The 26,295-nt window shown below is 52.8% G+C and overlaps 8 protein-coding genes across 8 annotated transcripts; 3 read left to right on the top strand and 5 right to left on the bottom strand.

Moving 5' to 3' along the window:
• Positions 1-533: 533 nt before the first annotated feature.
• Positions 534-1,455, bottom strand: M431DRAFT_78354 (hypothetical protein; the record flags this gene model as incomplete). Its single annotated transcript, XM_024922678.1, has 2 exons — positions 534-1,113; positions 1,190-1,455. 2 exons carry the CDS (start codon positions 1,453-1,455, stop codon positions 534-536), a joined length of 846 nt encoding a protein of 281 aa, XP_024777373.1.
• Positions 1,391-2,330, bottom strand: M431DRAFT_348235 (hypothetical protein). The gene is made up of 2 exons (XM_024914464.1): positions 2,277-2,330; positions 1,391-2,149 (listed from the first exon to the last, which is right to left on the bottom strand). The coding sequence occupies exon 2, from the start codon at positions 2,072-2,074 to the stop codon at positions 1,541-1,543; it is 534 nt and encodes a 177-aa protein (XP_024777372.1). The 5' UTR covers positions 2,075-2,149; positions 2,277-2,330; the 3' UTR covers positions 1,391-1,540.
• Positions 2,331-3,763: 1,433 nt separating this feature from the next.
• Positions 3,764-5,628, top strand: M431DRAFT_348260 (hypothetical protein). The gene has a single exon (XM_024914465.1). The coding sequence runs from the start codon at positions 4,019-4,021 to the stop codon at positions 5,339-5,341; it is 1,323 nt and encodes a 440-aa protein (XP_024777371.1). The 5' UTR covers positions 3,764-4,018; the 3' UTR covers positions 5,342-5,628.
• A 1,566-nt stretch (positions 5,629-7,194) lies between these two features.
• Positions 7,195-9,750, top strand: M431DRAFT_2765 (hypothetical protein; the record flags this gene model as incomplete). Its single annotated transcript, XM_024913979.1, has 1 exon — positions 7,195-9,750. The coding sequence occupies one exon, from the start codon at positions 7,195-7,197 to the stop codon at positions 9,748-9,750; it is 2,556 nt and encodes an 851-aa protein (XP_024777370.1).
• A 2,428-nt stretch (positions 9,751-12,178) lies between these two features.
• M431DRAFT_79107 (hypothetical protein) lies at positions 12,179-14,494 on the top strand (the record flags this gene model as incomplete). Its single annotated transcript, XM_024922779.1, has 2 exons — positions 12,179-14,391; positions 14,461-14,494. The coding sequence occupies 2 exons, from the start codon at positions 12,179-12,181 to the stop codon at positions 14,492-14,494; spliced, it is 2,247 nt and encodes a 748-aa protein (XP_024777369.1).
• Positions 14,495-16,478: 1,984 nt separating this feature from the next.
• Positions 16,479-18,224, bottom strand: M431DRAFT_77992 (hypothetical protein; the record flags this gene model as incomplete). The annotated part of the gene is made up of 1 exon (XM_024922639.1): positions 16,479-18,224. One exon carries the CDS (start codon positions 18,222-18,224, stop codon positions 16,479-16,481), a length of 1,746 nt encoding a protein of 581 aa, XP_024777368.1.
• A 261-nt stretch (positions 18,225-18,485) lies between these two features.
• On the bottom strand, positions 18,486-19,142 carry M431DRAFT_348046 (hypothetical protein). Its single transcript, XM_024914462.1, has one exon. It carries the CDS (start codon positions 18,887-18,889, stop codon positions 18,689-18,691), a length of 201 nt encoding a protein of 66 aa, XP_024777367.1. The 5' UTR covers positions 18,890-19,142; the 3' UTR covers positions 18,486-18,688.
• A 2,294-nt stretch (positions 19,143-21,436) lies between these two features.
• Positions 21,437-22,798, bottom strand: M431DRAFT_348164 (hypothetical protein). Its single transcript, XM_024914463.1, has 2 exons — positions 22,699-22,798; positions 21,437-22,536 (listed from the first exon to the last, which is right to left on the bottom strand). Exon 2 carries the CDS (start codon positions 22,398-22,400, stop codon positions 21,564-21,566), a length of 837 nt encoding a protein of 278 aa, XP_024777366.1. The 5' UTR covers positions 22,401-22,536; positions 22,699-22,798; the 3' UTR covers positions 21,437-21,563.
• Between the last annotated feature and the right edge of the window lie 3,497 nt (positions 22,799-26,295).

Genomic DNA, 26,295 nt, shown 5'->3' with positions numbered 1-26,295 from the left:
GACGGGCGCTTCCATGGACATAAGCAATTTTCTTTTTCTGGGAGGATGCGAGATGACGACCAAAATCAGAGACCCATAGTGGAAACAAGAAGCTACAGCATGAATAGAACATTTCAAGGCCTTCGGTCTCATTCATCACGACACACCACGAATGGCACATGTACCAACGTGTGAACGGAGGGTAATATATGTCATTATTTCTCCCAGTCTTGTTTCTCTGACCGGTGATCGCTTCTCTGATTGATCCGTATCTGGTAAGTCCGTTTACCTCTATTCCTTGATTTCCACTCCTGCATAATATCCATTGATAACATGTGGTGCGCGGTACATTTATGAAGAAACATTTGTCTATAAGCCCGTATCGCGCGGTGCATTGACAATGCAAAACCAGTTGCGCGTTGCAAAACCATCCGTGAATCCCTGGAGTGATTAACCATTTCCCGCCGTGATCCCATTCCGACTGTTTAAAAGCAAAACGAAAACAAAAACACAACTCATAACTCGACATGCCTTTTCTGGATTGAACTAATTCTTCATGGCATGCGACTTCTGCGACGGACAAAGTTGGGTAGTGAAGAGGCGTCATTCTTTTCCTGCATGCCCGAACCGGTTGGCGAGGTTGGTCCTGAGTTGAATCCCCTGTTCTTCTTGTCCGGCGCACAGCAGCATCCCATAGCCGCATGCAACAAGAAGGCGAAATCCGCCAGCAACGCCGCTATCCACATGAAGGCAAACATCTTGCCGCCGATATCACACTGGATGTTCAGCTGGTCCTGCGCCGTCAGAGCAATCTTGGCAGCCACGCTAATGACGGTGGCTATGATGGCCGCTACGGTGAGGACAATGCCGGCAACGGCACCAATGAGGGAGGTGCAGAGGCTAAACCAGCGGGACTTGAGGACCAATGGTGTGATGAGGAGAAGGACGAAGTTGAGGACGATGCCGGACATGAAGAAGGCGTACATGACCTGAGATCCGATGCGGAGGAGGGTGAGGATGGTGGTGACTTCGGACGGCAGGGCGATGCGGGCGCCGGCGAGGAGTTCGCCAACGAGGACCGAGACAGGATCGAACCAGAAGAAGGATTTGGGCGGGGAGCAGAAAGTTACGCCTCTGAGAGCCATCAAGGTCAGTATGATTTCGTCATCGATCATCATGATCAAAATTGAGGTTTGGAGAAGGCACTCACTCATCGTTGTAGCCCTCGCAGTAACTCCACACGCCAACCTGGTAAAAGTCATGAAGACCGAGGCTCCGGGCCACGGAATTGAGCAGGTTTGAGTTTTCGACGGAAATCGGGATGATGTGGGAGACGTCGAGCTTGAAGAAGTAGATGTCGTCGAGGATGGCGTTTTTGTGGGTGTTACCGATGAGGACGAGGATGAGGAAGGGAATCGTGACGAAGTAGCAGATGCCAGCAAGGATAGCTGTGTATGTCCGTACACCGGCGGCCATGATTTCTGAGGTGAAATGTGAATTCCAAACAGCGGAATTGTTTTTGAAGGGAGAATTGGATGAGGAGGATGGAGAGAGGCTGCCTCTAGGGCAGGGGGGAAGAGATGGCGGAAGAGGGTTTAGGAAAAGAAGACGAAAACGGAAAACAGAAACAGAGACAGTGGAAAAAGAAACGACAAAAGAAACAAATGAATAATAGGGAAAAACAAGAAACGAAATGAAAATGACAAACCAAAGAAACGAAAGAGAGACAAAAAGAGAAAAAAGAAAAAAGATCAGATGGCTCAGAATTGGGAACGGCGCCCAAAACATTCAATGCCGTCCAAAAAAAGTCATGCATGGCATCCGATCCAGAGGTATGGAGTACCAGGGACCACACCGGAATGCGAGGGGCACTGCGGGTACCAGTAACTAGGGCGGCCGACGCAACCTGTGTACGATACCTGTTTGGTGCAACCCTCCCCCCCTGGCGCATCGGTTCCGCTGGCACTTGGCACTTACAAGTTACAGGGGGCTTGCAGCTCACCCGATCCACCCACGAGGCGCTGTTCCTAGCGGCTAGCTGCCCCCACGAGGCCCTGAAGCGGTGCGGACGACTGGGCGAGAGATTGACAGACATGAAGAGGGACAGGGATGGAGGCGATGCGAGCTTGGCTCCGCTGGGTCTGTTGGGCCGCTTGCCCCTTGGGAGTGTCTTGGAGATGAGATGAGTTGGCGATGGGTTGTGAAGCAAAGAGTAGTTCTAAGGATACGTGTATCTGTACGAGGGGCTACGATGGGGAGGTTGGGGTGCTACCTGTATTACATGGAGATTCACTTACACCAGGCGCCAATGTTGCACCTACGAGAACTCGTCCATAACTCGGTGTTTATACGAGTATAACCTCAGCTGTTCAGGCCCGGTACATACGTACGTATTGCAGCCGCCACCCGGCAGATCGGAGCGAGAGTGCCGAAAGAAGGGTGCAAAGTCCCCGCCAAGTCTCTTGTCTCTGCTTCGCCTCATGATTCGGTCCATCCACATCAAATACATCCAGCATCATGCATCATGCAACCCGACATGCCGTCAGAAACTCTCTTTTGGCAGCGTGCCCAGAAAGAAGGGTTGTATTTTGTGCTCAACTCTCGCTGCAAGGGAAATAATTCGTGAATTCAAACCTCCGTGTGATGAGATCATACGGCGAGCTCATGCCCACAAAACGATAGACGCCTGACCCACGGCTAGCCTGCGAAATGAGAGAGACTTTGGCGCTTCTGTCTCTGCCTGGGACACAAAATGCGGATCGGCATTTAGAGAACTTTGACAAGGGAGAGCGATAGAGAAAGAAGAAGAAGAATTACATGTATGTTCTCAGCGTGCGCAAGATAACGGAGCTTGCGGCTTGGCCCAATCTGAGGTTTTAGTCGCCTCCTTCGCTTGCGCTTTTCTTGGCCCGGGAAAAAAATCTCTTGGGGGTCTTGGGGCTGAGACATGTGAACAAGGGTCCCGCGGCCAAAGGAGACGCGAATGGCAGTGCCTGACCGCAACCCCCGTCCAATTGTTACAGGAAGCGCCAGGGAAAAAAGCCGCCCGCATTGTAATTGGTAATGACAAGCTCTGGAATCAGAGTGCCAGGAGCGCCTACGAGAGCTTTACATCTGGAGCTTCATGGATTGCTATTGGCGTTGGCACATACTTGTATGAGATGCGCGCCGCCTGGATGACATGATTTGTTCCCAGGCGATCAACCCAGGGTCCATAACGCAGATCTCCAGGCAAAAGCTTCAGCTTGTTAAAAACCCCCGTGCGTTGGTCCCTTTCTGGCTCTTTTTTTTACAGGACGAGAAAGGAGCAGCTCGCCAAAGAAACGGGGAGATCGAAACAAGAAGCGAAAAGGTGGAAACGCTGGGGAGCTCATATCTTGGTTTCACGGCCCATCAACTCCACCACCTTTTGTTTCGTTTTCTTTTTTTTTTCTCTCCTTACCTATCTTGCTATCTCTCTCTCTCTCTTCTCTCTTCTCTTCTTCTTCCCATCCCCCCTAGCTGCTCCGTTTATCCCGGGCTTTTCTGACCTCAACTTCCAAACTTGTCTTGCGGCCTGTCTCTCAATACGAAGCAACATCCCGACTGGTTGGCTGGGTTTTGCTATTCCGCAGTCCAGAGTGGAGAGTGGCTGTGACACGCACATTTTGGGGGCTGTATCTCGACTTATCTGCTCAAGTTCAATTGATGACGACGACGAGCTCCAAAAGTGGATGAGCTCTGAGCTGTCCGCCGATCGCCGTCTTTTCCTCAACACACGAGTACGAGCCCGAAGCTGTCATTGCCCCGTGGCGGAAGCGCCCCTCGGCACGGCTTCCGGTCCTTGCAGCCGGTGATTCCATACCGCTGCGCATCCATTGTCGGACATCGGAAATATCCCTTTTTTGGCTCATTTGTCGACATCATTGTCGAGGCTGAATCTTTAATTTGTCGATAAGATATTATAACGTATCAAGTTTGGGCTGTGCAGTTGGAAGAGGTCGGATAAGGCAGGCTTGAGCACACAGGCTCAACCTCAACACCAACTCATTCTCACAACATGAGAGTCCCTTACGCTGCCCTCGGCACACTGGCGCTGCTGTTAGAGGCCGCTGGTGCGCAAAAGGTATCGTACTCAGACACATCAGGACTTTCCTTTTACCAGGGCACCAAGACGCAGCGTGTGGGCGGCGACCCCATACCCACGGGCGCCTATACGACATATCGCTCCAAGATCACCCTCACAGGCGCGGCCAGCTCCAAAACCCGCTCGGGTCCCAGCTCCGGGACCAGCTCCAGCTCCGTCACCGTCAGCTTCCCGACCGGCTCGCTCACCACGGCGGCCAATCTCACGGCGACGGCCTCAGCACCCCCGGAGCCGACAAACACGCAGCCCTGCAACAACCATGTCGAGCTGTGCAAGCGCAAGTTCAGCAACATCACGCAGGTCGGCTGCCACAACTCGCCCTTTGTGCGGCCGGGCAACTCGGGGTCGAACCAGGAGCTGCCCGTCAAGACGCAGCTGGATGATGGTGTGCGTTTCCTGCAGGCCCAGATGCAGTTCCCAGCCAACAGCTCGGTGCCGCACTTTTGCCATACGACGTGTGATCTCCTCGATGCCGGGCCCATCACCGACTGGCTGAGCCAGGTAGCAGAATGGGTGGACGCTCATCCGTACGACGTCGTCACCGTCCTGCTGGAGAATGGCAACTATTCGGACCCATCCATCTACGTGCCGTATATCGAGCAGACGGGCATCCTCAAGTACACCTTCGTGCCCACCGTCTTCCCCATGAGCCTGTCGGACTGGCCCACGCTGGAAAACATGATCATTCACGGCAACCGAGTTGTCATGTTCCTCGACTACAAGGCAAACCAGACGGCCTACCCCTGGCTGATGGACGAGTTCTCGCAGATGTGGGAGACGCCCTTTGACCCCGTGGACCGCACGTTTCCCTGCACCGTTCAGCGTCCTCCGGATCTGTCCACCGAGGCGGCGGAGGACCGACTGTACCTGATGAACCACAACCTCAACGCCGAGTTCAACGTCTTCAGCCTCGAGCTGCTAGTGCCAGCCGTCTCGCTGCTCAACGAGACCAACGCAGCTGAGGGTTACGGCAGCGTAGGCCTGGCCGCCAACAACTGTCGTAGCGACTGGGGCCGCGCGCCCAACGTCCTCAACGTGGACTATTATAACTACGGCACGCCGGCGGGGTCCGTATTCGAGGCGGCTGCGAGACTCAACAACGTCACGTACAACAACACGTGCTGCGGCAAGGTCCAGGCGAGCGGTGCTTCGGTTCTTATGGGTGGTGCAAGAGGAGTGTTTTTGAGTTGGGCCGGCGTCGTGGCCTTTGCTGCGTCAGCATTATTGATGTTGTAATAATCCATCAAACCGCCTTTTTCGTCTGCTTTTATTATTTAGTTTTTTCCTGGCATGTTACATGAAACAGCTTCATTTCCTTTTTATGTTGTTTTTATATCTCGGAATTAGCACCGACATTTGGTTCGGGGGAACATGGCGCGGCATTGAATTGAATTGGGAGTTCTCGGCAATGGGAAGAAAGAAGATTACGACACGGACTTGTCACTTGTTATGGAAACTTGAACCTAGACATTTTAGCTCACTCAGCAAAGGGTTTTGCCGCACATTAATAGAATAAAGAGTTGCGGATCAGAGACATCCGTCTCCTCTCAGATGATGCTGAATCAGCGGTCCTGATACTGGATTCTAATTTAAAGCAAAATGAATAAGTACATACATTCAGTAATATGAGCACCTAATCAACTCATCGAGTAGTAGTGCTTTTGCAAAGGTACGCCTCTTCAGCCAGCACCCGAATTTTATTATATAAATATAGTAGCAGTTACTAGAGAAATATAGATATAGTAGCAGTTACTGGGGAAATGTAGATATGGTAGCAGTTATTAGAGAAATCTAGATATAGTAGCAGTTATTAGGCAAATGTATCCGTAGATATAGCAGCTGCTCCTTTTGTAGGCGTATGATTCATCTCATGGGTGCTCGAAATCTTTCTCGGTCTCGGTTTTGGTGTCATCCGCTTTGGGCGCTTACGTGACCAAGTTATATATAAAGAACGCTGTTCATTTTGCCCTCCAAAGTGTCCATACTCATACTGACAATCACCCATCGTCGCATCACGCACTATAATCTCACCGTTTTGCGATCCGCGCGTACGAATGGCAAACAAAGCACAACGGGAAGCCGGCTTGCCGCCCCCTTGAAATGGCCTCCGCCCCAAGAGGGACAAGGAGGCCGCCGTGAGGCTCAAGTCAAATCACAATGCAGAGATGGTGTGGTGTGTCTGTCTGTCGGGTGCTCGCTGCATTAGGTTCTGTAGTGGCATGGAGAACGAGAATGCCGACCACCGCTTAAGCAAAGCCCAATCACAGGGCACACAGGCCGCACCGCGCCAGGGGCCTGCAGCAGGCTATTAGTTTGAAAGGTTCAGGTTTGGAGCCATCAGGCGCAATAGACGCTCCCCAAGGCGAACATCGGAAGTTGTTTTGGGGGCGGGCCAAGTGGGATCGTGCAGGAGAGCTGAGCTGAGCTTCTGGTCTGCTAGTGGGCACTGCGTCTTGTTTGCCGTCTGCTGCTAACCGGGTTACGAGTAGTCCGGGAACAGATGACCTACTGAGCAAAGTTGAGGCAACGCAACGCAACCTCGCAGCCCTACAGGGTTTCTGCCAGTGCTGTAGGTAGTTTATGTGAGTTTTATTCATCCTTTGGCTCCAGCCGTTTGATTCCAACTTGATCCCCACCCTTGCCCAGTTTGACAACTTCCACGACTTGGCGATGGCGGACTTTGATGATCCTCCATATGCCGACTCGATTTAGCTACTACTAAGCTGCCTACCTGACCTCAGTAGTTCACTCTTCTCTTTTCCACACTTTCTTTTTCTCTTCTCTTCCCTCGTTCCGTCTCTTGTCTTGTTCTTCTTCCCTTTCGCTTTCGCTTTCGCTCTCCCTCCGACGCTTCCAATCGTTTATTATCGCTGCAACCCACCCCAGCCAACAGCCCCAGCCATCAGCTGCAGCCTCCTTTCCAGGTTTTCGTAGCTGCAAGCACCACGGCAACACCAATTGCCGTCATTCACCGTATTGACCAAACAAACGGGCACACAAACAAACAAGCGAACGTCACAGCTCTCATCAGTGACCTCCTTCTCCAGTTCTCACTTTCACCCCGTTTGCCATGACTCTCTCGCAACGCCATGGCTCATAATAACCATCAAGGCCGAGAGCCCTTCAGAGACCCGTGGGCGTGGCCCTCTCCAGACCAGCATCTTGCGCATAAAGTTTCCGGCCTCTCAGACGCCGGCGAGAACAGCCCGTACGGCCACGACGATGCCTCTCATCCGCTGCGGGGCCGTGAATCCATAGTGTCGATGGACTCGGAATATGACCGTCGAAGTTCTGTGCCGTCGACTGCGTACGGAGGGGACTTGCCCCGGAGCTATTCGCCAGCGTCTTCGTGGTCTGGCTCGTTTTCCTACTCCGGTGCCGGTGGTGGGGGATATGCTCCAACACGGGGTCTGTCCAGGGGACACCGGCAATCAAGCTACTCTTCGGTGCAGCAGACCGTTCCTGAGAGCATCCGGGAGGAGGAACCATATGATTTGTCTCTGCTCAAGGCTGCGGCGCCCATGGGTACGTCGAAATCGCGGGGTGGTTATGAGGCTATACACGAGCAGGACGAGGAGTATGACGCCGTGCCGGCATTCGATTTCACAGCAACGCTCGGGCCGCTTGGCTCGCACGACCACGCCTTCATCAAGAAACTGCAAGAGGAGGAGGCCAGGGGACATTTAACAGGAGGTATAGGTCAGGGTTTCCACGCGGATTCTCAGGTACACAGCGGCGAACTTTTCTCGGCCCCAACGGTCCAGCGCAGCCTTTCGCGATCGTTCTCACGGCGGAATCAGGGCAAGCAGTTGAATCGCGCCGAGACGTTGCGCCATATGGGCCAGGACGAGGCCAACCGCCGCGGCGAGGTTATCGAGGTCATCATGGAAGAGCCGGTGGGAGCTGATTTGAGCAACATGGAGGGGCACAACATTACCATGCGACAGTCGACGTACGCAAGCTCAATCAAGGAGAAGACGACGCAGACTTTCTATCCACAACCCAACTGGAAGCCCTTCTCCATGCGATGGCCATACCTCACCTCCTTAATCCTCATCGCGGCGGGCCTAGCCGCCATGCAGGAGGTGTTGTTCCAAATGTATAAGAAAGGTGGGATGGTCAAGTTCACATCCCCCGATCAGGTGAACCCGGGTATTTTCTTCGTCATCAAGTTTGCGCCCACGCTGCTAGCCGTCATCTTTGGAGTCTTGTGGCAGTTTACCGACTTTGAGGTGCGGCGTCTGGAAGCGTTCTATCAGCTTTCCAAGGAGGACGGCGCGGTGGCCTCGGACTCCATCAACATTGACTACGCGACCAGCTTCAACTTTTTCCGGCCGTTTCGGGCTCTAAGGAAGGGTCACTTTGCCGTGGCCGTGTCGTCCATCGCGACCATCTTGGCTGTATCGCTGGTGCCGACGTTTGCTGCCGCTGCTGTCGTCCTCAGCCCATCCCGATCCGAGCGAATGGCTAACCCAGACGGATACAAGACGCTCAGCTTCACTTCTGTTTGGTCACGGCTCTTGACGTCGACCCTCGGCGTGATTGCCGTGCTGGGCTGCATCCTGTTGTATCTTTTGCAGTCACGCAAGTCCGGCCTCATGTCCGATGTCCGGGGAATCGCTGGTCTCGCATCTATGGCCGTGGTGAGCCACATTCTCATGGACTTCAAGGATATGGATACTGCTTCCCATGGCGACATCCATAACCGACTCAAATACAACCGCTACGTGCTCCGCAACTCGTCCCTCGCGCCCGATGATTCGTACGTGACTTCCAAGGAGAAGGAGAAGTCCAATGACCATGACCTCCCTACAAACCCACATCCCGTCATGCTTCGCTCGGTGGGCATCATCTCCATGATTGTCGGACTCTGCCTCTTTACGGGCTTCATCCCAGTCTTTTTGTTTACGCCCGCCACCATCGTCTCGGACAAGGCGCCCTGGGTCATTACCGTGCTTGTTGTCCTCTTGAAGATGGCCTGGGGCGGCATGGAGACGGCAGTTCGCATGATGGAGCCCTACTATATCCTCTCCAAGCGGCACGCGCCTGCCAAGACGCTGCTCCTGGATTACACGGCGCTTCCATTTGGCTACATGCCGATGCGCGCGCTCGTGAATGGCCATTTGCTCGTGTTTTTCGTCGGCTTTGGCAGTGTAATGGCCGAGTTCTTGACTGTTCTCGTGGCTGGTCTGGCAACGGTTGACGGACATGACTTTTTGCTGGTCTACAATGACGGGAACAAGACTTGGGAAATGAACTCTGGGACGGAGACGGTCAAGTCCTTTTACGTATCCGTTGCCACGTCGCTCTTGATCCTGCTCTACATGATTACCGTTGCCTTTGTCGTCTTCTTCCGCCGACGGCATGCCTTTTTACCGCGTCAGCCCAACACCATCGCCTCGGTGCTGGCGTATATCCACCAGAGCAAGATGCTCTACGACTTTGTCGGCACGGAAAAGTTCACTGCGACTCAGGTGCGGCAGAAGCTTGGAGAGTACAAGATGTATGGCCTGGGGTGGTTCGCCGGACGGGATGGGCAGAAGCATTGCGGCGTGGATCAGGAAGAGCTGATTAGCAATTACAAGCACGGCATCAGTCTTAAGCAAGGGACTCAGCCGTGGAATATGCAGTGGGATGTTCTTTGAGGATACAATTTAAGTTTTTTTTGTTTCTTTCTTCTATTAAATCTTTTGGCGGCTTGGTTTTGTATTTGTTTGTCTTGGGATGGAATGACTGGGCAACTTGTAGATAGATTTGGGTGCATTTACGCGGGATCAGGCATAACACTGTGTATGGCAAATATGAAGCAATCGAGCGCTTGTTTTAAGAATTGAGCATTGCTTTTTCTCCCTCAATGATACTGTGTATTATACAGAATATCGCCAGTGTCCGATATTATCATATGGGACATCTTTGTTTTCAAGTAATCGTGATTTTTTATATCGGTCCAGGGTAGGCAGCTGATGAATATGGCATCATACAACAAGCAGTCAAATGGCACAACACATGAGCACGACTGTCTGTTTGTTTCACGAGCATCGGATGGCTCACGACCGTTTCTACGATGTTCCGTTTCAGGTGCATGCGACGCTATGATCAGCGATAGGCGGAAAAAAGATGATTGTTTGCTCGAAAGGAGGGGGGCTGGAACGTGCTTTCTGAGGTGAAATGGGAAATCAACGAGGCTGAGCAGCTGGAAAGAAACACAGCAGAGATGAAGAGTTCCTTTTTTTTTTTTTTTTCATTCCGCTTAGGTATGGTATATAATGAAGATTTGGGGGCGCCTAGGTAGTCTCATCATTGACTTTTTGCTGCGCCACTGCCAGCGATGAGGCTGCCACGGCACTGAATACAGAAGGGAGCAGGCATGTGATGGGCATTCGAAAGCAAGCGAAAATAGATGGGCTGGGCAACTAGACAAAGGGATTCTTTTGGTGCTATAATATTGATCTTCATTGTTCCGGGTTTGAGGTACAAAAGGGGGACCAGCATTCCGGCGATTTTTGATTGGAATGGAAGAGCGCATGCATCGAAGGTGGTTGCGTGTGTCAGATGGCTGTTGTGAAAGGGACGGGACGTGACTAGCTTTTTTGGTTAGGGTGCCAGAGGAGCATCAGATGGACTCGACTTGACTTCTTTTTGGGGATCCTGGCCTTTGTCTATACGAGTATTGTGTCCACGCTGGAGATTTCACTGCAACAATACGAAAGAAATGTGGTGATGGATAGCCAAACAGGTAATTTGGAACAGCATCCATCTTACCCGTATAGGCATTCAAGGGGATCTGATCTGCCCACCCCGATGACGTTTGTTCTACAGCATCCCGGATTCAAGTTTTCTCGTAAAAAAAAAAAATGCATGCGACTCGCAGCGACCAACGGATTCGTTCTTTGCCCTAGCCGGGCGGATTCCACGGCCCATCAAGCAGTGGGGAGGGGGAACTTGAGATGCGCCGGGTTGGTACCTTGGATATCGTGGAGAGGCTGCGCCAAGGGCATGTACCCCGCATGCCCGACACGAGTAACGCCGCGAAGCTCCATCCAGAGTGTTATGGGTCCTTTGTGGGTGCCATCTGGTGCTTTCAATGGCTAAGGTTTGAAGTGTCCGCTTGATTGGGAATCCGTTTGGGGCCTGGCTAAAGGGATTGATTCTATTCTGGGCTCGGCCCATCTTGCGCGCGCGGGTGCTCCGTGCAGGGTGCAGTAGTTTGGAACCTGTAGTGACAGTACAGTAATGCTCTCAACTGTATTATAGGCAAAATTCCAGCCATCGAGCTCTCCCTTGAAGCTGTGTATTAAAACAAAAAAAAAAAGAGGGCTGCTCACGGTGGCTGGTTCTACTATCCCCAACTCGATGCCCTGTAAAGCCCGAAGCTCGTAATGCCCACAGAGCCCTGATTGGCGCCCCGCTCCCTAGAGCCGTCCACTGTAAACGCTGCGATCTGTCTCCAGGAAAAAGCGGGAAACGGCTGGGCTGGGCACAACAAGATCAAGAGTCGACGCCTCTTTTGCATTGCATGTCTCCTCTTCTCTCCTGCAACTCGCTCGCTGCCCCAGGACCATCCATTCGCTTTTGTTTCCCTCGTGGCCGCCGACTCAAATCGCCCGCTGTCCGTTTGGCCATTCCGGTGGTTAATCGGCGACTGTTCGCTACGGGGTTTTCTTTTTCTTTTCTTTTTCTCGTTTAACGACCAGGGCAGGAAATCTCTCTCGCTCCGCAGATCTGCCCATTTCGTCATCGACCCGTGCATCACGAAAACTGCACTCTTCAGCCTTCAGCATATCATTCTCGTGGTCGCAATAAATCTCCAACTCGTCGAAAGCGCTGCTTCCAGGGCGCTCAAGTGTGGTCGCGCTCAAGCTCATATTTGCCGACGGACAGCAGGAAAACACGCTCACCGGCATTCTTACGGCTGACCTCGTATTCCGCTCCATTCAGTTTTCCCCTCGTCATCAACTTTGCAGGACGACCCCGAATAGCCCTTGATTCACCAGCGACTCGCGAAATCATCGTCGCCTGCATTTCGGGCAGATAGAAGGAACGAAAAAAAGGCGTCACTAACCACTATCAACTATGCGGTCGTTCTTTAGGGCACCGCTGGCCTTGCTGGCCATGACGGCTTCACTGCTGTCGCCGGCCGACGCGGAAAAGATGCTCTTGTCCAACTCGCTCAACCTCTGCCAGCAAGATTCAACCCTGCAGGCCAGTCTGTTCAATGTCGTCTACACGCCCGCCAACAACTCGGCTAGTATCAACATGGTGGCCACCTCTTCGGTCCAGGGCAAGGTGTCATTCGACATTGAAGCGTCTGCGTACGGCTACACCTTTCTCAGGCAGACTGTTGACCCTTGCGACATTGGTCTCCGAGGTCTCTGCCCCATGGTGTCTGGCAAAATCGCCTTTGGCTTTAATTTGCCCGTCAGCGCATCCGCCTCTTCTCGCATTCCCGGCATCGCCTACCAGATTCCCGACTTGGATGCCACCGTCAAGGTTCGCGTCAACCTGACAGGCACTGGCGAGAGTGTTGCGTGTGTCGAGGCCGACATTTCCAATGGAAAAACCGTCAACCTCGTTGGTGTTAAGTGGGCCACTGCTGTTATCGCCGGCCTGGCCCTCGTCTCATCTGCCATCATCAACGGTCTGGGCCATTCCAACACAGCCGCCCACGTTGCTGCCAATTCTCTCTCGCTATTCGGATACTTCCAGTCCCAGGCCATCATCGGTCTCACTGGCATCCGTCTCCCGCCCATCGTGCAAGCCTGGACCCAAGATTTCCAATGGTCCATGGGCATCATCCGTGTGGGCTTTATGCAGACCATCTTTACCTGGTACCAGCGCGCTACTGGCGGTACGCCTTCCACCATCTTCGATTCCCTCACTACCGTCTCTGTTCAGCTGGAGAAGCGAAGCCTTCAGGTCGCACAGGCCGGTCTCAGCGTCCTCAAGCGCGGCGCGGCCATTATGCCCAAGCCTGCCGTCCAGCTTCTGAAGCGCGGCAACGTCATGACTGGTTCCGGAAGCTACGTCGTCTTTGGCATCCAGCGTGTCGCTTTCAAGGCCGGCATCGAGAGCACCAACCTGTTCATGACTGGTCTAGTCTTCTTCTGGATCTTCGCCCTCATCGTCGCTGGTGCTATAGCTATTTTCAAGGGCTTCCTCGAGATTCTCGCCGGGCGAGGCATCATGAAGAACGACCGATTCATTGAGTTCCGAAACGGATGGATCACTGTCCTCAAGGGTATCCTCTTCCGAGTCTGTCTAATCGGCTTCCCTCAGATGACTATCCTTTGTCTGTGGGAGTTCACTCAGCGTGACTCGGCCGCCGAAGTTATCCTTGCCGTGTTCTTCTTCTTCGGCCCGCTCTTCACCCTCGCCTGGGGCGCTAGCAAGGTCATCCGCATTGCCCGCCGCTCAATCTCCATGCATCGCAATCCCGCGTACATTTTGTTCTCGGACCCGCAGGCTCTCAACAAGTGGGGATTCCTTTACGTCCAGTTCCGTGCCTCGGCCTATTACTTCATTCTCCCGGTCCTCTTCTACACGCTCATCAAGTCCATGTTCATTGCACTGGCTCAGCGCAGCGGTGTCACCCAAGCCATCGCTCTCATCATCATCGAGGTCGGCTTCCTTATCGCAGCCTCCGTCCTTCGTCCCTGGATGGATAAGAGCACCAATTCCTTCAACATTGCCATCGGTGTAATTAATTTCCTGAACGCCATCTTCCTCTTCATCTTCACTAATGTGTTGGATACCCCCTTGCTGGTCATCGGCGTCGTCGGCGTTGTCCTCTTCATTCTAAACGCCGCCTTCTCCTTGATCCTGCTCATCATGGTCATTGTCTCCACCACATTCTCTCTGGTCCGCAAGAACCCGGATGCCCGATACCAATTCATGTCTGACGACCGCGCTTCCTTCATGAAGTCGCAGTCGCAGCTCAACGCAACTACCGAACTTGACGCTCTGGCTGCCACAGCTCGAGGTGACAAGGTTGGCTACAAGTCTGGCTTCGATTTGGAGGACAACGAGTCCATGTCCTCTGGCGACGTTCGAAAGCACAACGAGGCTTCTGGCTCTTACAGCGTCTCTGCCACAAACTCGCAAAACTCGTTCTATCCCAATGGTCAAGGCCAGGCCGTTGCCATTCCCCTTTACCCTGCTCAGCGCGGCCCGAGCCCTCTCCGAGAGAGTTCGCCGAATCCGATCGCCTCTGCCGTCTCTCTGTCACAGCAGAGGACGGCAAACACGGCCAGTCCAGCAAGCGGACATCGGTCACAACACAACGCTAGGTAAGCAACATTGCAATTTTCACACATAAACCTCACCGAACTTGGCTAACGAATCATTTTTCTCTCTAGCCCTTGGCAACGTGGTGCAGGTTATGACCACTAGATGTGCTCTTCGACGTAGCATAGGGTTATGTGTAGCACCCGCAGGTTCTTGATTCAGTGAAAACTCCATGACACGAGTAGGAGACAACTGATGTCACCAAGAACCCAGGAGACATGATGGCGTTGTAGGGATGTGTTTGGCGTTGAGGTACAATGACTTGCTTTTTTTCATCTTACGTTCGATCCGCTTTGGTCCTGCTCCTTTGTATATACGCCGATCATTTATAAGGGGCTAGGACGCAGAGGTTAGGGTTATCATTTCATCATTTACGTGAAACACACAGAGTAGGCCACGCTGGCCTAATGGGCATTTGGGAAGACTCATTCCTCGTGCTGTAGGATAATGTTACAACAATAAACGTCCAATTCGATATGCGCAATTATTTTGCCGATTAGTACGTGATGTATTGGGAGTGCTATTTGATTCTATTATATCTAGCTAGTCCCCTTGGCTTGGTTATTCTCTCTCCATCTTCATCACAATTCAGAGTCTAGTCACACAGATTGGTTGCTTACATTTGAGCCTAGTGTCTTTAGTTGTCTCATTTCCTTCGTCCGTTCATTCGTTCGTGATCTTTCGTTTGATCCCTTACAAGAAGCAGAGCGAAAAAAGTTGGTATTCAGGCCTCCGTTACAGCTACATACCAACTGTGCGTTTCTACTTTTGCGCGGTGATTGCATCCCCATGATGGATTCGGCTCAGGGGCTTTAAGCAGAGGAACTCTCTCTAGCCCACCTAATTCTTGGTTGGGGTTTCAACTTGAATGTTGCTCCAACGCCGGGGACACCCCAGTTAATTCACGGTTGGGTTACATTTTCAGCATCTTGGTGGTGCTCCAACCAGACATCTCAACCGGACATCTCTGTCAGATGCTTCAATCTGATAATTCAACCCGGGGACACCCCTTTCTAATTCACCGCTAGGTACTGTACGCTACAGAGATACTGACAAACAGTCATAGCGACGGTACCGCGCACCTGCTTTGTAAACCCATTCCACTTGTCACTATTTCCTTTAAATAACGTATACTAATCGGCAAAACAATTGTGTATATTGAACTAGACGTTTACGTATAATATTCTTCTACAGCACAAGGAACGAGTCCTCCGAATCATGTCGTCCAAATACAAGGGAAAACTAGCCCGTATCCCGCATCTCAAATTAATGCCACATAGGTAATAAGTGATACTCTAAAAACTAAAGGAATATAGCCATAGCAGCAGACAACAGAATAAAGTATCGATAGTAGCAGAAAGTACCTAGGTAGGTAGTAGTAGTAGGCAGGAGCAAATATCTCAAGAGGTAGGCATCTACTACCTATTAACTAGGAGATAATTAAGACAAAGAAACAGGGGAACTTCCGTTTGCGTCCTATTCCGATACATGAATCTCACGCAATCAATCGGGTGTTGGTCAGAGTCAAGTAAAAAGAGGGGAGACACATCAAACAAAGAAAAAAAAAAATGTCGCTTTTTTCCGGCCTTGTTTATTTCAGCTATCGCTAATAACAAAGGATTTTCAAACACAAAAAGAGAAAAAAATAAAGAGGGTGTGGAGACAAGAAAAACAAAGGAAAGGTATAATTTTGTTGTGAGCAACAGAGAGGCCCCCAGGAAAAGAATGTGTTGTCTACACTTTATAGGCAGCACTTCAATTAAAAAAATATTAAGAGGAGTAATAAAATGAAATAGAATGAAATGAAGTGAGAAAAAGGAAATGATGGTGAAGAAAAGAGTGTTTGGGAGAGGAGTGGTATCGTGTGTTGTGTATGAAATGGATGCTTGCGGTGGCTTGACATCTCATCCCAAGAGATCCCCTTCTTTTAGAACCAGAGATGGGTAGAACAGCCCATAGTACCTGTAACACAAAACGTTCGAAATCAAACAAAAGAATAAAAGAATAAAGATAAAGCAAACAGATGAAGAAACCAGGAAAGCAAAGCGAGAAAGAAAAAGAAAAGAGATGAGGGAATATGGTACATGTATTAAAACACAAAGCCCTCTTGTATCAACTTATCCACGTCTCCTCCCGCCGCGGCCACGGCCTTCATCGCCGCCTCGCTCAGCCTCCGTCTCTTCTCCTGGGCCTCCTTCTCCCTCCGGGCTTTCGTCTTGGAGCTCCCGCTCGGCGCCACGCCCGTCATCAGGATGCTGCCGTCGTTGGGCGTGAAGTTGACAAAGCCGATGCCGTCGCCCCCGAGGCTGATGCCGCCGCCTCCCGCGCCGGCGTCTCGCGACCTGCGCTTGCGGACGCCCCCCGGCGTGTTTGGCGCAGACCCGGGGCCTCGGCCGGAGGCGCTGCGGACGGAGGAGATGGACCCTGTAGAGCTGTGCCGGGACTGGTTGCGCATCTGGGCATGCGCCGGCGTGGGCGAGGCCGAGGGCCCCCGGGTCTTGCGCATGGGCGACGAAGACAGGTTGCGATGCCGGGCTCCAGAGGACGGGGCCCGTGGAGGCCGGCTGCAGCGGTCGGTTGGGATGGGCGGCGGTGGCGGCAGATATGTCTGCGAGGTGAGCGCAATGTCGTTGACGACAGCAGGCTGCGGGCCTCGAGGCTGGGGCATGTGTATCATGAGACCAGCGCCCCCCGTGTCTGGTATAGGGGCGTATTCGTACGGCAGCTCCCCGTGCTGCGAGTGCATCGCCTGGTTCATGCTGGCGTTGATGTTGAGATCCCACCAGGCAGAATCTTGACTCGCTGCGTAGTCAGTGCTGCCCCATGGCTCCGGTCCCGAGGTGGCCATCATTTGCTGCTGCCAGCCATGTTGCGAGGCTTGAGAAGCGGTATCGATGGTGGCAGTGGAGCCTATCATGCTTGAAGCTGCCTGATACAGATGCTGCTCGCTCTTGATGCGGCGGTTGGAGGAGTGCATGGGTGTAGGATCCATGCCGCCATGGTTGTAGTATTGCATGCTCGGAGACTGATATGACCTCGGCGCTTCAGCAAAAGGATCATCGCAGAAGCCGTGTATGAAACCCGAGGCGCCATGGTCATAGGACGTGGGCGAGGGGCTCTCATGAGAGACGCTGCTCACGCTGCTCTGCGCTATGCTATGCATACGTGCGGCTCTCGACTTGATGGCCATGGGAGGATGATCTAATGTAGGAGAGGCTGATCTCTCTATTATTGGAGGCTGTTGCTGTTGCTGTTGCTGTTGCTGTTGTTGTTGTTGTTGCGGCTGCTGCTTTCTGTTCCTTCTCCCAAGGTTGGTTGCCTTGCGGATGGTAGAGGACAGGGCCTCAACCAGCTTCTTTGGTCTCCTAATGGATGTGTTGGGCGGCGTGGGAGACGGCGGGTGCGAGACAGAAGTGTTCTTTTGTGGGGAGTAGAGGGAGATGTTTTCAAGGCGTTGCAGCTCAGTCTCTGACATGGACTTGCGACTGAGATGGTTGATCGGACGAGTTCCGCCGGTAGCCGGATCGGCAGCTACTCCGAAAGCAAGCTCCTGGGAGTCCAGGCCATGGCTCGCCGCAGACGTAGTCGGCCCAAGGTGAGAGGTGGTGGAAAAGAAGTCGAATTCGTCTGCCGAGGACACGACTGAAGAGGCAGTGCCTGTTGCCGCCTGATTCATGAAGAACGAATCCGGTGGTACGGTCCCTATCGTCGAGCTCCCGCCACGGCCATCGTCGACGGGAGTCCTGGCAACACTATCTCCGTCAAAGTCTACAAACTGCCCGAATAAATCGCTCGATGCATCAGACGGCAGCCCGTCTGTCCCCTGCCAATACATGCTGGCTTCCCTATCGACGGTGGGCTCGACCCGGAACTGCGCCGTCCAAAAAGCCATTGAATGGTGATCGTGGTGGCAACAGTCTCGGATTCGGGAGTGGCGGGATGATTTTGATTATCTGTTGACGGATGCGGCTAGTATCCAGATTCGTTCATCACAATGATGGGAGGCTTGGATAGATAGGCGGAGTGAAACCAAACGTTGTATGGGGCCGTTGGTGTTTGGCCGGATTCGATCACACAAGATGGGAAAAAAGCTTAACTGCAAGAGTGAGTGGGTGAGTAAGAGAAGTGAATCAGTGGAGTTGCGTCTCGAAGGTAGAGAAGCAAACTTTGGAAAAGAGAGGATTGGTCAGAGAGAAGAGAGGAAAAGAGAGAGAGATGTTTGGAGCCAAGGAGGTGGTGTCGGTGCATTCGCATTCTCAAGCACGGAGCGCAATCAGATGCATTAACTAAACAGCCCATCTATATTAAACAGCGAATGCTGCAAACCACACCAGACCAAGCAACTCTCCGGAAAGATACCACAGCAACCATAGCTCTTCGTTCCTCGCCGAGTTTTCCCCATACGGAAGAGGAATGCACGGGGCCGTGGCGACGCATTCCATTGCCTTGCCCCAGCTCTGTTGCCACAATTAAGACGAGCCCAGCCTCATCATGTGCCATCCCGCTAGTACGAGTACTCGTAGCTGATGGTCCACAGCGAGATCGATGCTAAGCTGGGAATCCTATGGAGCAAGAAAGCAATAAGACAAAGAAGAGAGACATATGTCGCCGCGATCTGGCGGTCGAAACCACCATGCATGATGTGTGGGGTGTACCTTGCATGAGAGTGCCTGAACATATGACCACATGGTAATAGCAACGGGCTCGCTCGGATCGGCCAGTGCACCAGACCTCGAACATGCATATTGAGAAATGAAAATCGTACACAAGATGAAACGAAGCACCGCTTGATAAGACGATGGCACTGGCCACCCTGCATATCGGCCGCTGTGAGGCAAAGCATCCAAGTTTCCTGCCCGCGCCTCTGTGCCGACTTGGCTCTGCAGTCTGGCGCACTTGCAGCCAGCTCTGCCAATGGTCTTTGCAAGAGCCAATCTTGTTCTTTTCAGCTCGTCTTCTCACACAGCTGTAAGCTCTAGCTCCGGCAAATAGAGCCGTCAAGAGCCATGCCCGCGACTCTGGTGCGTAATGTTTCAGCAACGAATGTCATTGCCAAGTCAACAGCCGCCCTACAGGGAGAAACCCATCCTGCAACCATGAGGCTGAGCGGGGCCAGGCACCTGCTTCCGAGTTTGCGCACAAAGGGCGATGGACCCTTAGACAGGCAGGGGGAATGTCTCTCAAGACAAGAGAAATCATTATTCTTTCGTTCCACGACGTCGATCCCTCGTCCAGGGCTGTATTGTACGAGCACGAGTAGTCATTCAGAACCCACCTTGCCACCTTTCAAAGCCCTCGGAAGCTTGCCGGTCCATCTGACACCCTCTGGTATTGGTAGCCCGCCGCGCAAGGATCACTCGATCCTCGCAAAGTAGGGCGGGCAGACAGACCATGAAAGAGATGGGAAGGAAAAGGGAAAAGAAGAGGAAGAAGAAACCCGCGGCGAAGAAACGTCATCGGCACGTGGTAGAGGAGAAAAGCAGGTAGTTTCTCAAGAGAAAGACACAGCCATCTCACGTCTATGCTCTAGAGTTACACGATCCGTGAAGGGGCCTCCATCTCGAATCCAACGGCCGTTGTTGTCCTACCCCATTGAGCGCCCGCCAAAGGGCCAAGTAACAAGGACCCCAGCTGCGGCCACAGGGCGTTGGACCGTTTTCCTTAGTGCTTGCACATTGTAGATGCCCGCTGATTGGGCAAAAGTGACCGGGTGGGTTGTGCAACAGGAAGCAAACTGCGCTTGTCATAACAGAATGGAGGTGAAGAAAGACGACTGAAGTTGGACGTTGATGTATCGTAATCCGAAATGAAGTTGGAGCCCTCTCCATGTTAGCTTCGGCTAGGAGTTGTGGCAAATCAACGGCACAGCGTAGGCGCTCACCGCCTGCACTTAACAGCGGAAGAACAGGGTGCTAACGGTGCCGCTGAGGCTGTCAGAACTTAGAGGCGCCCAGCGGTGTCGACGGCGCCCAATCAGCAGCTGTACCAGAACCAGAAGCGCCAACACTATGGAGTGCTAGGAGGATGGAGCAGGTACCTGTCCCGAGCCCAAGCTGGCGGTATCGCATCAGCCGGTCAGATGGACGGAGACACTTGCGATCCAACCGCGTCGGAGCGGCCGATTCAGGCGCCGGGGGAGCATGATTCTGGCCTGGCTGCACCTGGGTGGAAACGCAGAGGGCAAATAGACGCTGACACCACGTGGACTGAGGAATAACCTGTCCATGTACGAGGACGGAGACGGAGACGGAGCACGCACATGTCATGTATACTGTATGAGGACGGAGGCGGACAGAAGAGAGCGGGGGAAGAGAGAGGCAGAGAGAGAAAAGCAGAGAAATGTAGGAAAAGAGAGGCGGCAATCATGTAGGTAGGTGGGTGACATTCTAAAGCAGCAGAATCACATGTGAACAAGTAATACGAGCCGTTGATACCATGTGAACACATGTGCTTTGTACGAAGATGTATTTCGCGGCAGCAGCCAATACCTATTATATACATTCAACTACCTCCGTATTCGAGATTGAGCGCTGTAACCCAAACGCAAGCATCAATCCTGTCCCGCGTGGGGGATTCAAGCCACGCGCTGGCCAGTCAGGCCACGTCCCATCCAACAGATTGTTCCCAGTCCCAAAAAGCATCCCAGCCTGCATATCCGGAAAAACGCCGTGCCCAGTCCCTTTACCAAGATGCACCTAGATGGATCCTCCCATGTTACGCCATCTTCCTCCCCGCCTGCACGAGACGAGTCAGTCCCGAGTATTTGTTCGGCACCCTGGTCGTCTGTCGCTCGTGAGTCCCCCCCCCCTCTTGTTGCTGGAGGTGGAAAGAGGGCGCCAATGCTCTGTATGCTTGGAAGAAGAATCAGACAAGAAAATGAAGAAAATAAACCAAACGAGATAAAACGCCGTTGTATATAGCACGTGTCGAACGTTGACATCTTTTTTTTTGTAACCCGCTAAAATGTAGAATAAAAACAACAGTTTGAGAAGCGAAGAGCTGGCTTGTGCCAGAATTCCGTGTAGTAAATGCAATTTGTGATGCCCAAAAACGCCGCATAATGTCGTGTCTAAGTCGTTGTCTGTGATAGAGGCAAGAGTATAAGGTGGAGAAATAACAGATGAGCTTCAACGGCTGTGCCGCTGCTTGTGTGAGCGGGTGCCTTGCGTCGTTATCAAGATGCATCCGCTGCGGGAGCCCGCGATTGACTCAGCTCACGGGTCGTGTCCCTCGACATCCGCAGTCTGTGCTCCTTCTTCTTGTGCGTCCGCTTCCGCATGCGAGGGACATTTCGTACAAGCTTGGGACAGCGCATGGCCGCCTCAGCAGACGTTGTGAAGCTGAGAACGCCTTGGTTCCTCAGGGCTCCAGTAAGCCCACTCGATGGCTTCTCGCCCAACCAGGGAAATTCCTCAGGCCCTTCATCGTAGCCCTCATCGGCCTCTATGTCGTCTTCTGCCAACTCAGTAGGGTCGATTTCAATGGCCTGGACGGAAGATGAACCTGTGGACGAAGGAGGGGAAATGGAATCGGCTTGGGTGTTGGCCTGCATCCTGGCAAGGACCCTAGCGGCAACGTCCGGGTCAATTTTTGTCTCGGGTGCAACGGGGGCAATATAAGGCAGAGCTGAGTATCGTCTTGATGGACGGATTTTCTGAGTACAGGGCAGTGCGGGCAGTGAAGAGTCGTCGCCCAGGGTTTCGTCATGGTCAACATCCATGGCATTATCAACCAGAAGCGGCTGTGATTGTGGAACGAGGGGTGGCTGTTGGGTACGGGATTGGTTTTGCTGTAAGAGGGTCTGTCGGCTCATGCGGCGAGAAAGAAGCTCCATGAGAAGGCTGTTTTGGCTTTTTTGACGCTCCCAGACCCTAGGTCTAGGCATCGAGGGAAGATCCGAAGCCGGATCGGTAGCAACAATGGGCAAAGCTCCGGACATGGCTGGCGTCTGGGGTAAGATCACCTCGTTGGTGTTAGAGGCGCCGCTTGGTGAGGTACGCTCAGGCTCCATAGTGGTGTCGTCGTCGTCGTCGTCCCGTCGTCTTGGTGAGGGGTTACCTCGTAACAAAGCATTCGCAGGTGAGACTTGTTTAGTCCAGAATACTGGTTCGCAATAGCTGTCGATGGCTGTTGGGTGAATTATCCCTCTGTCCCCGCCGGTTAGGATGTCGTCAGGGTAAAGATGTGGTGGTAGTGTTGGTGGTGCTGAGGGCGATTTGCCTCCCTTTGTCGCAATAGAGTCTTGGTAAGGTATTACTAGCGGTGATGTGGAGGAGGCGGCAGTGAGTATACAAGACTTGAAGACTGACTACAATGTACGAGTATGTATGGGATCAAATGGGAGGGTTTTGGTGGAAGTAGGAAACGGCCAGAGATTGGGGGCGGCTAAGCTTGATGTATGTTGCGGGCTGGCCTGGAGGGAACATTGACATTTGATCAAATTGAAAGTGCGAGCCCCGAGCTAATAGTGGCCCGGCGAAAAGCTAAAAACTCCAGGTCTTTGTCTGCTCGGTACCAGCTCAGGGTACAGTCAGCAGCAAAGACAGCAGGGCCCAGCGCTGTATTCTGTAGCGACAGGACCGCTGCCCAGTCATCAATACTGTAGGGGCGTTGAGCACCCACTTGCCGAGACACGGTGCGCCATGGATGCAATTCATCACAGCGCTGGTCTTGGTAGCGACAAGGCCAGGGATGGCTGAAGCCCTGGGATGCGTGGCGGGACCAGTTCAATGGCTCCCGACCCCCCGGCCAGACCAGAGAGGGAGGGGGGAGCATGGGAGATGGTCCCGAAAGATGGGTGCAGTCAGTCCATGTCCAGACTGTGGGAATGGGTCCATTGAGGGATCATGACATGAACCGAGGCGGCCGTCCGTAGCGCTGGGAAAAGCCCACATCAACTGATTCAACTGGATTGCGGCCACGGCTAGACCACAAGCCGCCTAGCCTGCGCTCCTGGGCGTCGGCCTGAGATGGTGCCAGCGATCCGCTAATAAGGCAGTTCCGGATGGACGAGTTGAGTAACGCCGCCCGCGATAGCGTCGGGTTGTCTGTTTTAACTCTTCAGCCGGTCGATGATGGAACGGGCTGCGCTGGAGACGAAGGAGTGGACCTGGGCTTCTAGCCACTGGGCCTAACATTGATGGAGAGATCATTACCGTCCCAAGGGAAACGAGCCCCGCACGCCGCCCCAAAACCAAGACATTGAACATTTGGCGAGCGATTGAAGGGAGAAGCTTGACGGCAGTGGACTGGAACTTTTGGAGACAAAACGTTGAAGAGAAAGCCAGCCAGCCACTTTGGAACATTGTTCAAACTCGTACAGTATAGTACGGTACGGCACTGTATAACTCTGTAAGCTGCATGTCCAAAAGACAACATGGAATTGAACATCAATAATCCGTAGAGTTGCAACCAGAACGCTGGAGTTATCGAACCCTTAATTCCTGCAGAGAGCGACAAGGACATGGAATCCGGCCGCGGACGCTTCATGCACATCCGGGCAAGGCCTCGGACCCGCCAACGGTGTGCCAGGCCCCCTAAAGACGCCGAGCATGAGGTCTCCATGGTGCACGTTCAAGCAAGCAAGTACATGTACGGGTCCGGGTTCCAAATGCCTGCGAGCGCTGTATGGAGCAGGCTGTACTGTACTCGTACTGTACATGGACATGGACATTGCTGCTGCTTTGCGCCTCCATGCATCACCGAAAAATTTCAATACAGCCTCCCATCCCCTTGCCCAGTCTGTAGCCTGCGTGGGAGCTAGGAATACCCCCATGTGCTGTGCTGTGCTGTGCTGTGCTCGTTTACAGTTGTACGAGTAGTGCGTGCTAATACATGGAGCCTCATGCACGTCAATCCATGTGTACAGGTGCTAGTGATGTCCGGTGCAATCTCTGCACTAAAAACGGCATCTCACCTTGACAACCTCTAGTCCAGCTATGTAAAGAAACGGACCCGACACGCACAAACACCGACTCAGACTCAGCCCATCTTCAGCAGCGCTTCAATCATGTCCGCACTCGTACTACCGTCGTACTTACTACTGTACGGGTACTGCCACAGACAGTTGATGTCCATACGATTGCTTTCCATACTTAGCGCATCCAGGTTGGTTCGGTCGCACTTCCATTTCTCCTTCATCGCCTCTCCGCCAAGTGGGTGCCTCTCCCGTCACCCTGTCTGCCTACGTTTCCTCTCATCTTCTCTACCTACTGTACACATGGCGACCCTGTCAAGACGAACTGCATAATCACATCAATATCTTCATCTCTACTGTGCCCCTAATGCACTGGACGGACCCCCATGGTACTGTACTGACACCGACGGCCTCTCTAGTGCTCTAGTGCTTCACTGCTCGCATTTGCCACTCATCCCGACGGCTCGGATCCCTTAAAGCTTCTGCACCAACTGTCAATTCCAACAAGCTGCCAAGATGTCGAATCTATCCGCTAGCCCGTCCGCCCATGCTCCATATCTTTCCTTTTTCTCTCCCCAGAGCCCACGCTACAGCTAGGATCGGTCACAAAGATTGAAGCTTGCTGGGATAACCCGGTGTGCCAGGCTGCCGCGCCCTCTCTTCAATTCTTCACCTTGTGACGCTGGCTGGTAATAATACCAGGATTCTATCCCAGCAGACTGGCTCGGCGCCATTGCGAATCAGACCTTTGATTGGTCAGATTACGAGGTTGCCAGGATTTGGCTCGGCACCCGTTTCCCATCATGGCTTACTCTCAACGAGCGCCTTGAATCATAGGCTTGCTCGTAATTCGTACGTATGATACTCCGTGCCTGGGCCAGTATCAACAGGCGCTCGAGCCAGCTACTAACCCCAATAGCAGACACGTCCCTTCTCACCCTCGATTGCATCGATGATCAAACAAATGCTACAAATCGAGGGGGCAATGCCACGTTATTTTGCTTGTTGCCGAAGCGCGAGAAGCTCATCTCGCCCATGCCTAGACAGTACTAGAAGCCTGCGCTCAGATCGAGCTTGAGACGCAAGGCCCCTAGCAGCTAATGACGTTCAACGTAAAGAGCATGCAGTGCGGAGCATGGATGGCCACATGGACGGAAGCTTGCGCGGATTCGTTCCGCTGTCCATACTTAGGCTGCTTGCCGATTGGCACACTCACTGGGCGTCCAAAGACAACTGAAGCGTTTATAGCATGGATGTATTAGGAAGGGCCGCCTCCATGTGTCTACAGTAATCACGGACGACTGAGCATTGCTTCTTTTTCATCCGCTGCGAGTCATCTCAGACGGTTGAGCATTGTTTCTCTTTCATCAACTACGAGCACAACTCCTAGTCTTCCAGGATCTCCCCAAGGAGATCCCTCTGGGCTACTCGAGTTGTCCGAAATTAGGTGACACAATGTTCGCCTGTGGGAAATCCACGAGGGTAAGGCACAAACGCAGGGTTCAGATACGATTTACGAGGTAGGACTCTGCTGCATGACCGCAAGCGCATTGCATAACACGTGCTTTTAACCTGGCCCCATGGTTTTATCATCCTAGTGTTAGTTATCACGACCGCGTTTACTTTCCTGCCAAGCAGGCAATAACGTACTCCTTCATGTCGGATCCCTTTCCTGTGGACCGAGTGTTTGGGTTAAGGACACCGGCTTCTCCATGGGGGGCGCCCATGTGATTGTCATAGCAGAGTGCCTCCAAAGACCAGGACAAGCACTCATACGACCAAGGTTAACTCTGCAACGTCAATGCTGTCGATTCAACTGGCTACTATTTTTGCGCACTGTACAGGCGAAATAACACCTGCCTCGTGTCATCTGTTTCGCAAAGACCGGTGTCTAAGCACGATGAAGCAGCTCTGGGGGTTTCCGATGGTAATTTCGATCCGGAAAAGAAAAGAAAAGAGAGGAGAAAAGGATACGCTTCAACCCCCCCCC

The sequence above is a fragment of the Trichoderma harzianum genome (assembly GCF_003025095.1).
Source record: "Trichoderma harzianum CBS 226.95 unplaced genomic scaffold M431scaffold_3, whole genome shotgun sequence".
Classification (NCBI taxonomy): Eukaryota; Fungi; Ascomycota; class Sordariomycetes; order Hypocreales; family Hypocreaceae; genus Trichoderma; species Trichoderma harzianum.
Note: the sequence above shows the minus strand (reverse complement) of the source record. Positions and strands in the feature narration are given on the sequence as shown.